At 37.2% G+C, this 12,954-nt stretch overlaps 2 protein-coding genes across 2 annotated transcripts; one reads left to right on the top strand and one right to left on the bottom strand.

Moving 5' to 3' along the window:
* Positions 1 to 5,195: 5,195 nt before the first annotated feature.
* Positions 5,196 to 7,149, bottom strand: LOC117784199 (glycerol-3-phosphate dehydrogenase [NAD(+)], cytoplasmic). Its single transcript, XM_034621864.1, has 7 exons — positions 6,875 to 7,149; positions 6,608 to 6,814; positions 5,980 to 6,168; positions 5,747 to 5,930; positions 5,537 to 5,690; positions 5,396 to 5,488; positions 5,196 to 5,334 (listed from the first exon to the last, which is right to left on the bottom strand). Exons 1-7 carry the CDS (start codon positions 7,094 to 7,096, stop codon positions 5,304 to 5,306), a joined length of 1,080 nt encoding a protein of 359 aa, XP_034477755.1. The 5' UTR covers positions 7,097 to 7,149; the 3' UTR covers positions 5,196 to 5,303.
* A 1,457-nt stretch (positions 7,150 to 8,606) lies between these two features.
* On the top strand, positions 8,607 to 10,318 carry LOC117784114 (facilitated trehalose transporter Tret1-2 homolog). The gene is made up of 4 exons (XM_034621763.1): positions 8,607 to 8,677; positions 8,736 to 9,641; positions 9,705 to 9,990; positions 10,055 to 10,318. The coding sequence occupies exons 1-4, from the start codon at positions 8,633 to 8,635 to the stop codon at positions 10,219 to 10,221; spliced, it is 1,404 nt and encodes a 467-aa protein (XP_034477654.1). The 5' UTR covers positions 8,607 to 8,632; the 3' UTR covers positions 10,222 to 10,318.
* Positions 10,319 to 12,954: the final 2,636 nt, after the last annotated feature.

Below are 12,954 nucleotides of genomic sequence, written 5' to 3'. Positions count from 1 at the left end.
TGCCCTGCCTTCCCTAAGTATTTATCCAATTCGTGGGGTATTCTTATATTGTCAGTTCATTTGGCATGTCGAATTTAAGCCGTAGAGATTATTAGATCTCTTCGCTCTTTTCACTGCTCGTATACTTAAGTCCTAAGTTATTGTTAATATTACTTAAATTGTTGTCGAGCCGCATTTATGAGAAGGAACTAACATTCTAACATAAGAACAATTATATATATCTGTAGTTAAAGCTTATAAACTTTTACACGTTTTAAATATCGACATATTCACACTTTCAAATTTACAGAGAACATTAATAAAAAGATGTAAGCAAATTGGAAATGTAAGGATAAGCTTTTTTACAACATCTATCAACACATACCTTTGAAGGGAAATTGTACAAAATCCCATCATAAACATATTAAATACCCATAATAACTAATAGGTAAGAGTATCCTTAGCATCAGCTAAATTCTTAGTTATTTTCTATCCAGTTTCGTTTAGTCTTCGTTGTTTTTGTGTATTTTTCTCGCTATCGCAATGTGGCATGTCAATTTATTTGTCAAAGAGAAAAATAAGGCAGGTAAAAACGTAAGCAGGTGGAAAGGTAGCAAAGAAATAGCAGTAACTGTAGCAATAGCAATAGGAATAGCAATAGCTGGAACATAAAAGCGTCACACAGATACAAGAGCTTCGGTGAAGGCGAAAACAATGACAGCCTTAAGTTGCTTCCCATTGAGGTATAGACATGTGTGTGTGTGTGTGTGTTGCCTAGTGTGTGTGTGTGTGTGTGTGTGTGTGTGTGCGGGGGCGTGACTCGTATGTCTAGGTCTAGTTATGTATGTGTGTGTGATGGCAGCTTTAAGCACTCGTTGGCGATGCCTGCTAGCAAAGTAATCGATATTTATAGTTATGGTAATCACAAAGGAGACAAGCCCCTGCACATGAATGTGTATCACGTTTGCCCAAAGATAAGAAATAATATCGTACGTTGGCATGAAAATATTTGCAGGCATATAAAATGTTAGACCCTGCTCCCTCTCTCATATCCCGGTTGCCGTTTTCCCCCTAGAGAAGCGAAACCTATTTTCTTGTTGCTTCCTCGGAATATTCGTTTTTTAATCTAAATATTTTTAAAGAGAAGTCAATTCTATTTAATTTGAGAGTGTATGCCACATTTTTAAATTTTAGTTTAACAAACTTTTTGGCAAATTTAATGTGATAAGAACTGAACTGAAGGCTTTTAATAAAATCAGTTTGATATGAATTCTAAATGGCAGCTTAACTGAGTGAAATTTGCTTTAATTAGAATTATGCTTAAGACATAAACTCATGGAACTTTACCAGTAAAGTTTACACATGGATAGCGCTGTTATATATTATTTCCTAAATATTTTTATGCTCACAATTGAATATCATATAGCACAGTATTCAAGCAAGCTTCAATGTGCAACTCACAGGTTAATATGCTTATTTAATGCGCTTCATATTTTTCATTCTTGTGTGAGATTCCATTAGATAACAGAATATACTCGTATATAAATTACTTCGGCTTACCAGACATTTTTTAAAGCCTAAAACGTAAAGTCTAAGCTGCCAATTTTTTGGAGATAATCTTTAAAATGTGCTTCACTTGTCACCTTCGTCGTGTTACACTTGCAAAAATATCAGATAAATAATTTAATTTATTCAAAGTAAATAAAATTCTAAATAAATATTTGTATATTACTTGAAAAGAAATCAGTTTAGCATAATTTATATTTTAAATATATTTTGAGTGTTTGTAGTTTTTATTTTCAGTGCATTGAGTGCGAGTCATTTGCAGTTCTCATTCAATTGACGTGCTTAAGTTGCTTGAGCTCATTTTGCCGATAATGCGCTGCATTATTGACAGTTTATTAAATTGATTTCGTTTAGAATTTAACAAACATGTCATGCTGCATCGTCATCGGTTTCATCATCCTTAACTTCATCATTTGAGACGCACGCACAACTTGCCATGACAAAAGCAGCTTCCTTTGCTTAGTTTCCTTTTCCTTTCCCTTTCTTTCTCTATCACAACTCGAGTTTCCCTTTAGCTATCCAGAATGTAACTTTTTATTGCATGTGTGTGTGTATGTGTGTGTGAATGTATATCTAACATATATAAGTATAGGTACGTGTGTGGGCCAAGTTAAGTGCTCATAAAATATTTGCAAATGTTTGTGCTGCGCTGCAGACGCACGACATTTTAAAGCATACTCACGGGCGTTGAAGCCTGTCGATTTTTGGATTCTAATGCTGTCAATTAGGTCTTGTAAATAGTTAAACGCTTTGCCAAACAATGCCCCAACGTCAGACACAAGTTGCACAAATGTTCTCATCTCCTAACGCAACCAACTTGGCCACAAAACTCAAAACTTCTAGTTTACGTTGTTTCTGCTTTTAGGTTTTCCACTTTTTTGGCTTGAAAGTGGTCAGAAAGTTCGTCTCTGTGCGTGTCCATAAGTAATTGTGTATATAGTATGTGTGTGACTGTGTGTGCGAACATTTATCTACAATAAACTCGGTATAACTTTTGCTTTTCCCCAGTTGTTTTTACTCACGAAACTTTTTACAAATTCATTAGCCAAAGGAGCGCTTCATTTTACATTTGATATGCGAGAAATGAGAGATGCCACATCAAAAGTTTTCGGTGAAAACAATTAGAAAACAGAGCAAACAGCTGGGGACCAAGACGTGAGAAAGACTGCAACACAAATATGCCAGTTTGCAAAATGTTTTCTAATAAAATCATAGATATCTAATGGGAATACATTGAGGGCTTTCCTATTTGGCTAATATTTTTAAAAGTAAGATATACTTATAATTAAAATAAAGTGCAGAAATTTGATAATGCTTTTTATAAACGGGCATTAACTTAGATATAAAGTCAAGCCAAACTAAACTGCATTTTAAACTAGAGAAAAATTAGTTAAAAGACGCTAGCTACTGATATCAGAAGATGTGTGGTGTTCATAGTGTTAACCAAAAGTTAACTTTGCAACAATTAATTAATTTCATGTAGAAAGTATCTGCAGTTTAAGTATATATTTAATTGGTATTACGAAATATCTGTTCCAATATAAATATACTTGTGCTATTTGTTGAACTTGATGGGGAAGAAACTCAAACACAAATACAAGTAACTATAAATAACAAGTAGAACTAGAGACCAATTGTATGCTTGTCGATGTGTCTTGTATATAAAGTATTCGCCCCGTTGGCGGCTGCAGTGTAAAACAGGAAATGAAGTATTCTTTTAGGCGCACTCTACGCACGCAAGACCAACACCAACACCCACACCCATGCACAACAAACCCATTCACACACACGCACACACACACCCAGAGATATGTTTACATAAGCAGAGCGACGTGTGTATCGTACGAAATTGTTATTTATTTTTTGAAGTGCTTCCATTTCGTGTGTGCAGGTGTAGGTGTATCTACTTGAGAGTAGCAGGTGTGCTAGTATCTGTAGCTGTCCTCTACATACCCGCAGATACATTTGGGGCACACACACACACACACAGACGTGCAACGCGTACTGCATTTAGTTTGCGATTCGTCGTCGCATTTGCCAAATTTACCGTGTAATTATCAGCAAAAACGAGAGACGCGCTTAATGCCGCCCAAAATGCAACAAGAAATGTGCAAATAAAACCCCTTTTGCTGGCTGTCTGCTGATATGCAAATTTTGTAGCTTTTCATAGTTGTGCATGTGTGCGTGTGTCCTTGTACGTATATTGGCCTCGTTTGTTTACCTAACTGCAATATTTGTTCAGCCGGACCGACCGAGCAGTTCAACGATGCGACTAAACGAACGAATTTCAATTGCAATTTTCATTTTCATTTCCATATGATTTTTGCTCATTCGCCTATCACTCTTTTATCCTATCACGTAAGCAGCATTTTGGTTGACTGCATCAACTACTACACATACATATATGACGAGTAAATGTAATAACCAATTGACATAAAAACACAGTCACTCAACAAACCTAGTTCCCTTTGCCTGCTCTTTATAATCTTCATAAATTTACAATGATTTCCAATCGACTTACTATATGAGTTATACAATTAAAATGTACAATCAGAACTATTCCACCAGCTATTCTTTATATTTTTTTTTTTATTTTCTATTTATTTCAATTCAATTATCTGCAAAGTTGCGCATTCGCCGCGTCGAAAATATGTATAATCAAACAAAATAATTGTTGTCATCGCCTGTGGCTTCGTTTTGCGCTAATGTAATCAAATTGAGTAATTTCTCAAATTCAACTAATCCATTTCACAAATCCCCAAACAAATACACAAATCAGTGTTAAGCTTCTTTGTCATTTGATTTAATTATGCTGAAAAATATATACATATATATTATAAATGCAATTGTTTGCATAATATCATAAAGTTAGATCGAAAAACTAAATGAATTGCATAAATAATTAAACAAACAATGTTGCCAAAGGGAAACTGTATTCATAATGTTTGAAGGGCCGTTCAAAATAATTTGTTTAATTAGCTAAGCGCAAATATATATCAAATTCATTAAATATTCAATTTTAATAGTTAACCAAGTTAAGCCCTTTTCAATATTTTCATTGAAATAGGTAAGATGAGTTTAAGGAACCTTAACTAAGGATGTGGGTCATTCAGTCTGACATGGTCTATTGTTATCCCATGACAAGTACTTACCATTTGCCTTTTCAAATATAACAGCCCTTAGCTGTAGGGCAGCTGCTCCCATTTCCCTCCAATTTCAGTTGGAGTGCCCAAACCAAAACAATTCCAAAAACTATTCGATACATAGTTGAGAAACAATGGCCATGTGGTTTCTTTTCCTTCTTTTCTTTTTCTTTTTCTTTTTCTTTTTATGTATTTTGTTTTTTGCTTTACCCATTTATGAGTGAAGTGATTTCCGCTGTTGCTCTGTATTCGTAGTCACAGTTCCCGGCAAGTGCTTGGAGCGTCGGTGCATTCAATGGAGTGCACTTTCCGCAAGGAATACTTGAACTCAACTCCAAAGAAAAGACGCATAACAATAAAATGTGCAGAGCTTTTGTTTTGTGTATTCGTATCGAGTCCTGCATCCTGAATTCGTATTCGAATACCTATTTGTCAGTTCGATGCCATTGTCTCTCATTTGCATGTGAAATCTCTTAACAATTGCTCTAAAAAATTACCATAAATTTGTACATTGTGCTTAGAGCAACTACCAAACATGAAGTTCCACTTTATTGACTGGATGCAGATTATTAACAACATACAATATACAATCAATTTTTATAATAACTTGAATTTTTACAGCTGGAAAATATGATTGGGGTGATATCTGTTTGGACGTTGCATATTTATCATTGATCTAAATTCATATTTTGCTAATTTTCACTTACATATCCTCACGTGCAAAGCGCAGAGTTTCCACCAGGCGAGTAAGCGGATAAATTCCCGTACAGATGCGATAGACCGTGGTGAATAGTGGGAATCTGTAAATAATTAAGTTAAACACTGATAAGTTAAAAAGTGTTACCTACTTTTCCTCAAGACCCTTCTTCCTCAGCATTATGTTGATCAATTCGGAGGTGACCGGACCCAAAGGCTCATGGCCTGGTATAAGAATATGCTCCAGTTCACTCAATGGCTGACCCGTCTTCACAAATGCCTCAGCCAGTCGGCGATTGCGATTGGCTAGAATCAACAGAAGATCAATAAGAATCCAATAAAAATATAATAAAATACACTACCATAGCAGCTGGTAACCAAATCGGACAAGCCACAGGCCTCAAAGAAGGTGGCCAGTCGACTGCCAGGATAGAACACATCCACAAATTGTAGAATCTCCAAAAAGCCACGTCTAATGATACCAGCCTTGGTATTCTCATTTAATTCCAGGCCATCCGCAAGTCCAGCCCCAAATGCAACGATATTCTATAGAATCGCAAGTTAGAAATAGTCAGAGAATTAATGCATTTCTTACTCTTAGAGTGGAGCAGATTTCAACACAGTCAGCGTCATCAGTGACAACCACACGAAAATATTCCGACTTGAAGAGATCGTGTAGAATACGCATATATTTCTGATCTCGACATCCAACTGTCCCCTCGGCAAAGTTGTTATTGGCAATCTCATGAGCCAGATTGCAGCCCACCAGCACCGAACAGGGAATCTATGCAGTAAAAAATCAAGAGTTATAGTTTCAAATTAATAGTGATGTAAATCGAGCTTTATATTGAAATGTTAAATCAAGTTTAAAAAAGAATCCAGGTGTCGAAAAAGCGTCAAGAGAAAAGTTAGGGAAAAATTGGATTTTGATGCAGAACCAAAATAGAGGTCAGATAATGATAAAATTGACATTCCGCAAGGAAATCGGATCAGATTTGACAAAATTATGTCAGCTTAAAGTTTTCAAAAAAGCGTCAAGGGCAAAAATGGACAGGGATGGAAAAAATTGAATTTATCATTTGTGTTGCAAAAATTTAATTAGATTTGAGCTGGCGAATTTTCTTGTTTTTTCCAACTCGATTGATCTCGGAGTTGGAGTTTTCGATATTTTGATAGATTTTTACGTCACTAGTAAATAGTTACTAAAAGAACTTTTAACATACCTTCAACTGTCGCATTATGAGATGAGATATCAAGAGGATCTGCCCATCATCGCTGCGCTCAAAGCCCTTGATTAGGGAGACTGCATGAGCCATGGGCTTGACCTTGCCCAACAGAGTTTTGCAGCAGCTGCTCACAAATGTCGGGGGAATGGCAAAGATAAGGATATCCGCATCACGTGCCGTGGTTACCACATCATCGTAAGCCACCTTCATGTATTTCCAATAATCAAGTGATGCTGAAGAGTTGGCAACTAGAAATACACTTACCACATTCGGAGGCAACACAAAGTCTGGCATATATTTGACATTGACGTGCGTCGTGTTTATGATCTCTGTTAGCTTACGGCCATCGATAATTTCCTCGTACACATACATATTCACTTTGGGCTCCAGCAGCTGGGAATGTTGCACATTGAGGCCCACATTGCGTGCTATGGTTGTGGCCCAATTACCGGACCCGATGATGCAGACATTTAAGCGGTCAGCCATTTATTCGAAGTGCAAGTGTCAAATGTTGTAACTTTTCGAACTGACAACTTGTGCTAAAGTTTTAAATGTTTTTTCAAATTTAAATACAAGTTGAAGTTCTTTACAAATTGTTCAAAATTGTTATTTGAATTGAGAAATATAATTATTTCTTATAAATGCAATCTATTACAATAGTGCTGATTAAATTATACCGAAATTTCTTGAAAAATTTAAATGATTCTTATTTCGTAAAGATGTTTGGTTCTTTTGTAGAGGTCGAGGTTAATAATTGCCGATAGTAAATTATATATTTATGTATACATTGTTACATATATTCACTTATAAATTATAATGTGATTCAGTCAGTGTGCCAAGCATACACAAAGACACAGCTACAGCCATAGACATACACATATATACACTTATAGTACTTATTGTTTGAGTGCTGGGCAAATAATTCATCAGCGAATGCACACAATACAAACTTACACACTTACAGATATCCTTATATATACACTCATATCTGTATTCTCACTCACACACACACACTCACATACTCACCCTCGCAGCGATGGGTGAAAAATTACGCATACGTCACGTTCGCCAAACTGGCTGGCAAATAATTAACTGTGGTCAATTCGTTGGTCCGTCCAGGCCAAAAGTTTTACTCTGAACACATGGACATAGGGTAGGTGAATTCATTGGATATCCATTCAATAATATTTACAGCGCAAAATATGCAGCTGCATTTCCCATTTCGCATTACGCATACGCAATCTGATCCACATTTATTTTCACATTCACATTCACATTCTCATACGAATTCATATTTATTTTTTTAATTACGCTCCCGTTTAAAGTTCGGTGCACAAGTGCTTACTCATTTATGGCCAGACTGCAACGAAAGATGGCAACAGAATAAATAAAACATTAAATTGCCAGCGCTCAAATATAAAAAGGCCGAAAGCCAAAGTGAAAGTTATTTTTTTTACCGAAATCAATGTGCAAGAAAGTAAAGTAAACACTTGGAAATTGTGAGCCGACAGCGACGCCGCTGCTGAATGTAACGAATTGCAGACACGCACAACACTTCGCCCACCACCCCCACACACACACACAGACACACAGACACACACACACACTCAGCCACACACAGACACACACATATATTGCCCCTCGCCATCTACTCGACTATGAAATCAAAATGGATGATGGGCGAAATGAAAATGGAATTTTTAATGAGTTGACGCAGGCAAAGGCCAAACGAGTTGAGAAAACAATGGCAACTCTGCCGCCTATGTAGGCGGTGACTGCAGTCAAATGGGCGTGGCCACCAGCTCAACTGCCAGCACTTTAAATGAATCTCTCAGTTTAAATAACAATTTGATTAACTAAACTTTGAAATGACGTAGATACCCTGTACCCTGAGCATATCTAACTTGGCTTTTAAATCTCAAATTTATGTCAGATTTATATTGTATTTGATTCCGACTTAAACGTTTTTACTTATATTTGCCAATAAAAAGAGATTTACTTGAATTGGCAAAGCTATTTTGAATGCCAGATGTATCTGAGAAATTGCAAGTGGTATCTCTGTCACAGGTGAGTGTCTTCTAATTGGATATAATCAGATCTTCAGCTGATCGACATTATCCATTAGATTGTGGCCTCCGTGGCTGCTTCGATGTGCGCCTTCTGCGTTGGCAACGCGCTAGCTTACACCTCTCCGGCTCTTCCCACGATGACTAATGAGAATATCACCAGTTTTGAGGTGTCCAAGCAACAGGCCTCCTGGGTGGGAGGCATAATGCCACTGGCTGCTTTAGTGGGTGCCATTTCAGGAGCTCCGCTGGTCATAAGTGTGGGCAGGAAAGTTACCATTGTATTGTCGTCGGCACCCTTCATTGTATCCTGGCTGGTAATTGCATCCGCCAGCTCGGTGGTCACGGTATTCATAGGTCGTTTCTTAACTGGCTTTGCTGTGGGCGTGGCATCGATATCCCTGCCCGTCTATGTTGGTGAGGCGGTTCATCCATTGATTAGAGGCACATTGGGACTGATGATAACGCTTTTGTGTAACTTTGGTGTACTTGTGTGCTTCATCTTTGGATCATTCACCAACTGGTCACAGCTGGCCTATATAAGCGCCGCACTATGTTTACCCTTCCTCATACTAATGCTCATTGTACCGGAGAGTCCCCGTTGGCATCTGACAAAAGGCAAAATTGAGCAAGCCGAGAAAGCTTTGACTTGGCTGCGACGAAAGAATGCGAAGATTGATGAAGAATTGCGGGAAATGTCCCAGGCCCAAAACAATGAACCCGAAGAATCGAATGGTTTCAAGACAATGTTTCAAAAGAAGTATCTAAGACCTGTTTGCATACAACTTGCCCTCATGTTTATCCAGAATATCTGTGGCATCAATGCGGTCATGTTCTACACTGTCATGATCTTCAATATGTCCGGCTCGACCGTCGATAGCTATTTGTCTACGATTATTGTTGGTGTAGTCAATTTTCTGGCCACTCTCATAGCCACCATAGTCATCGATCATGCCGGTCGAAAGGTGAGCATCACGAACCAGTTTCAAGTTAAAGTAATTAGTTAATTTCCTTTGAATTATTTTCAGATGTTGCTTTACATTTCCACACTAACCGCAATCGTAACTTTGTTTGTGCTGTCCGTCTTCTTTTACTGCAAGTCAATCAATTGGAACACGTCCAACTATGGCTGGCTACCATTGACCAGCTTCGTCCTCTATGTATTGGGATTCTCCTTGGGCCTTGGGCCCATTCCCTGGCTCATGATCGGCGAGATTTTGCCCTCCCGAATCCGCGGTCAGGCCGCATCTTTAGTAGTCGCCTTTAGTTGGATTTGTACTTTTATCGTGACCAAAACTTTTCAGGATATGATTGGTGAGTTTATAAAATGACAACAGTGAAACTTCTGTATATATACTATTTATACTCTCTTTTGCAGATCTTGTGGGTATTCATGGGGCATTCGGTTTCTTTTGTTTTGGAAGCATCGTTGGACTTTTATTTATCATATTAATGGTGCCCGAGACCAAGAATAAATCACTGGAAGAGATCGAAGCGGAGCTAACTGGGAAGTTGCCAAATGAAGTTATACGACGTTCGTTGTAAATCTTTTATCATAACTCCTAAATTTCTGTTGAAAACATGTCTTATCCATAGAACTTGGGTGATACTCGGCATAATATAATTATTCCGCTGTACAAATTATACTTTTATAATCCAATTTAACTTAACTTTCTCAGAACTGAATCGATCTTCAAGTGGAATGTAGTTTTTTACATGGTTTCGCATTTTAATTAGTTTTGAATTTGTATTTAATTCGTTTAAAAAAAGTTTGTTCTTGATTTTGATTGATAAATTTAATTTGCTTTCTTTATAAAATAATTGTAATTAAATATCGAGACGCAATCCTTGAGGTATAGTCAAAAGTTTTTATTTTAAATGCGAAAAAAGATTTTTTTTAAAGAAATTGCAAATGTTCCCTCTTATTTTCCTTTTATTTTACATTCTTGCAATTTTAGCTTCAATCGACTTGAGCAGCTGGTAAACAGATTCAGTTTCTATTCATCCAATTAAAATTCTCAGAAGGTTATCCATGCGAAGTTCAGGCAGAAACAGAGAGGTGACAAACACGACCTCCTCACACTCTGAAGTTAGACACTTTTCCACCACAAAGCGCACTTTGATTGCAGTTGACTGTTAGCCTGTGTTAACCTCTTACCTCATTTTAGACTAGCTGACAAACAGCCAGACGATGGGCAGTGGACTGTCCAGACCCCTGGGCATATTTTAATTACCATTTAGGCGAAAGTGAAAAAAAAGAACAAGAAACATTAAAGTGAACTGTCGTCGGGATTCGAGTCTCTACAAAATTGGATAAAAAATGAAAATGAAAAGGGAATACCAAACAGCGAACAACATAATGTACAAAATTGCTGTCTGACTTTCTAATTTTGGCTGGCGAGACAGGGTAATAAATGCAGTCTGTAAAATATGTATTCAGATGGCTTAAAGTATTCAAAATGTGTGTGGTCCCCATTTGAGGCATTGCAGGCAATCGATATGGCTAAAACACAAAAGTTTTCACCGAGGAGCGACTCCTCTGGCATTTGTTTATTCTTTGAACTTCTCCAATTAAAAGTAAATATTGTGTGTAGTTTATCTTGATTTTATTCATTGCCAGCCACGCTATGCAGAGTCAGAAACAGAGTTTCCAGAGGCAGGAGATTGCTGCTTATTTAGTTCCCAACTACTCCAAGTGGATACCAGAGCAGCTAGAGCTTTGTATGTACCCCATGTATCTGTATCTGATTTCCACTCGAATCCAGCGCCGCAGTCTTAAACTTTTGTCAAACTTTCCTTGCCGCGTAATTTAATGCCATTTAAAGGAGACGGGCCAAAAACTTCCAAGATATCTAAGTGCAACCGACTCTTAAATGGCCAAACAGACAACGACCTTTGTTTACTTCGTCTTGACTTGGCTTGAAGAGTGCCATAGCAGCTAGCTTTTGCCTGTTAAATATGAATTTTCACGTTTTTCTAGTAGTAAGTTTAATATTGGAAGTAATATAAAGCAACCAATCCATTGGCACTTCCATTAACTACATATAGTAAGTCAAGTAATTGTTTTGACAAAGCAATAAATTCACATATATTTTTGTTTTTCTGTTATAATAATAGAATACTGAATACAAATAGAGAAAGCTAAGAAAATATTCATTTTTTTGCACTATAAAATATTTTAGTTTTATTTTAACACAACAATTACTTGTCTAACTGTAAGCAACTTCGTTCTGTCCATGTACTTATGAACTTTAGAAGAAATCACACGCGTGTCAGCGCTGAAAATGAGCTATAAAGTGGCAAGTGGCATCTGGCACAGTGCCACACATCTGTATGTTTACGCACTCGTACTTTTATTTGCATAGGCACATACAATGACCCGAGTCATGCACAACGTGCATAAAAATACAATTTCTTAGTTTTCTTTTTCTATTTTTCTATTTTATTGAACGTCGTTTTCTTGAATTATGATTTTAGTTTGGGCTTCTTTTTGCCGTTCTCATTGCAGTTTCTTTACCGAGCACACAGACAAAATCACGTACTCGCATACAAAATGCTGGCATAATTTTATTTACGATTCAACTTTGTACTACAAAACATCATCCTGTGTCTCGTCATGTCTCGCCCCCCTCTGGCCCGAAAGTCTTTGAAGCAACTTGGCCAGTTTAATGCGTGTGCTTAGTTCCGGAGTTGGAGCTGGGTATGGAAAACGGAAAGGGAACGGCATGGGAAGGTGGCAAGTTTTATTAGCCCTAAATGTAATAAAATGCAAACAGTGGCGCAGGCAAAGAATTGCAAGGGCAAAGGAGACTGTAGCGAAATTGCAAGAAAACGAAAAAAACTGAAGGAAAGAAAAGAAAAAAGCGAAACTGAAAAGAAAAACATAAAAATGCGTAGCATGTTTATGTGTGGATCGTTCAGCTGGTTTCTTAGCGAAAAATGTTAACTAAAACTGCTCATGTTAAGTTTTCTTTATGCGCCAACCGAAAAAATAAAAACTCAAATTAATGCGCGAGTTTTGTGGGGCAAACAGATGTGAGAATTCCATTGCATTCATATGTTAGGCACTTTTAAGAGGCGTCCCAGACTCTGTAATGTGTTTGTGAATTGGATTAGCAAAGTGCTGCTATAAATTATACAGCGTTATAATTGTAATATGCCGAGTATGAGTACAAGATCAATGGATACAAAGTGTTTTAGGACTCATACTATATATAAAAGATTTACAGCTGAACTTGCAATGACTTCATTTGTCTTGCAGGAAGATACATGCCCAAT

Source organism: Drosophila innubila, assembly GCF_004354385.1.
Source record: "Drosophila innubila isolate TH190305 chromosome 2R unlocalized genomic scaffold, UK_Dinn_1.0 1_C_2R, whole genome shotgun sequence".
Lineage (NCBI taxonomy): Eukaryota > Metazoa > Arthropoda > Insecta > Diptera > Drosophilidae > Drosophila > Drosophila innubila.
The sequence above is the reverse complement of the archived record's forward strand: the minus strand, read 5'-3'. Positions and strand labels throughout refer to the sequence as shown.

Bases quoted from the DNA above. Each gene is read 5' to 3' on its own strand.
- LOC117784199 (XM_034621864.1), bottom strand. From the start codon at position 7,096: ATGGCTGACCGCTTAAATGTCTGCATCATCGGGTCCGGTAATTGGGCC. The intron at 5,691-5,746 runs GTAGTGTATTTT...TGTTGATTCTAG, and splicing joins TTTGGTTACCAGCTGCTATG to CCAATCGCAATCGCCGACTG. The intron at 5,489-5,536 runs GTAGGTAACACT...AATTATTTACAG, and splicing joins AAGAAGGGTCTTGAGGAAAA to ATTCCCACTATTCACCACGG.
- LOC117784114 (XM_034621763.1), top strand. From the start codon at position 8,633: ATGCCAGATGTATCTGAGAAATTGCAAGTGGTATCTCTGTCACAG. The intron at 9,642-9,704 runs GTGAGCATCACG...AATTATTTTCAG, and splicing joins TCGATCATGCCGGTCGAAAG to ATGTTGCTTTACATTTCCAC. The intron at 9,991-10,054 runs GTGAGTTTATAA...TCTCTTTTGCAG, and splicing joins AACTTTTCAGGATATGATTG to ATCTTGTGGGTATTCATGGG.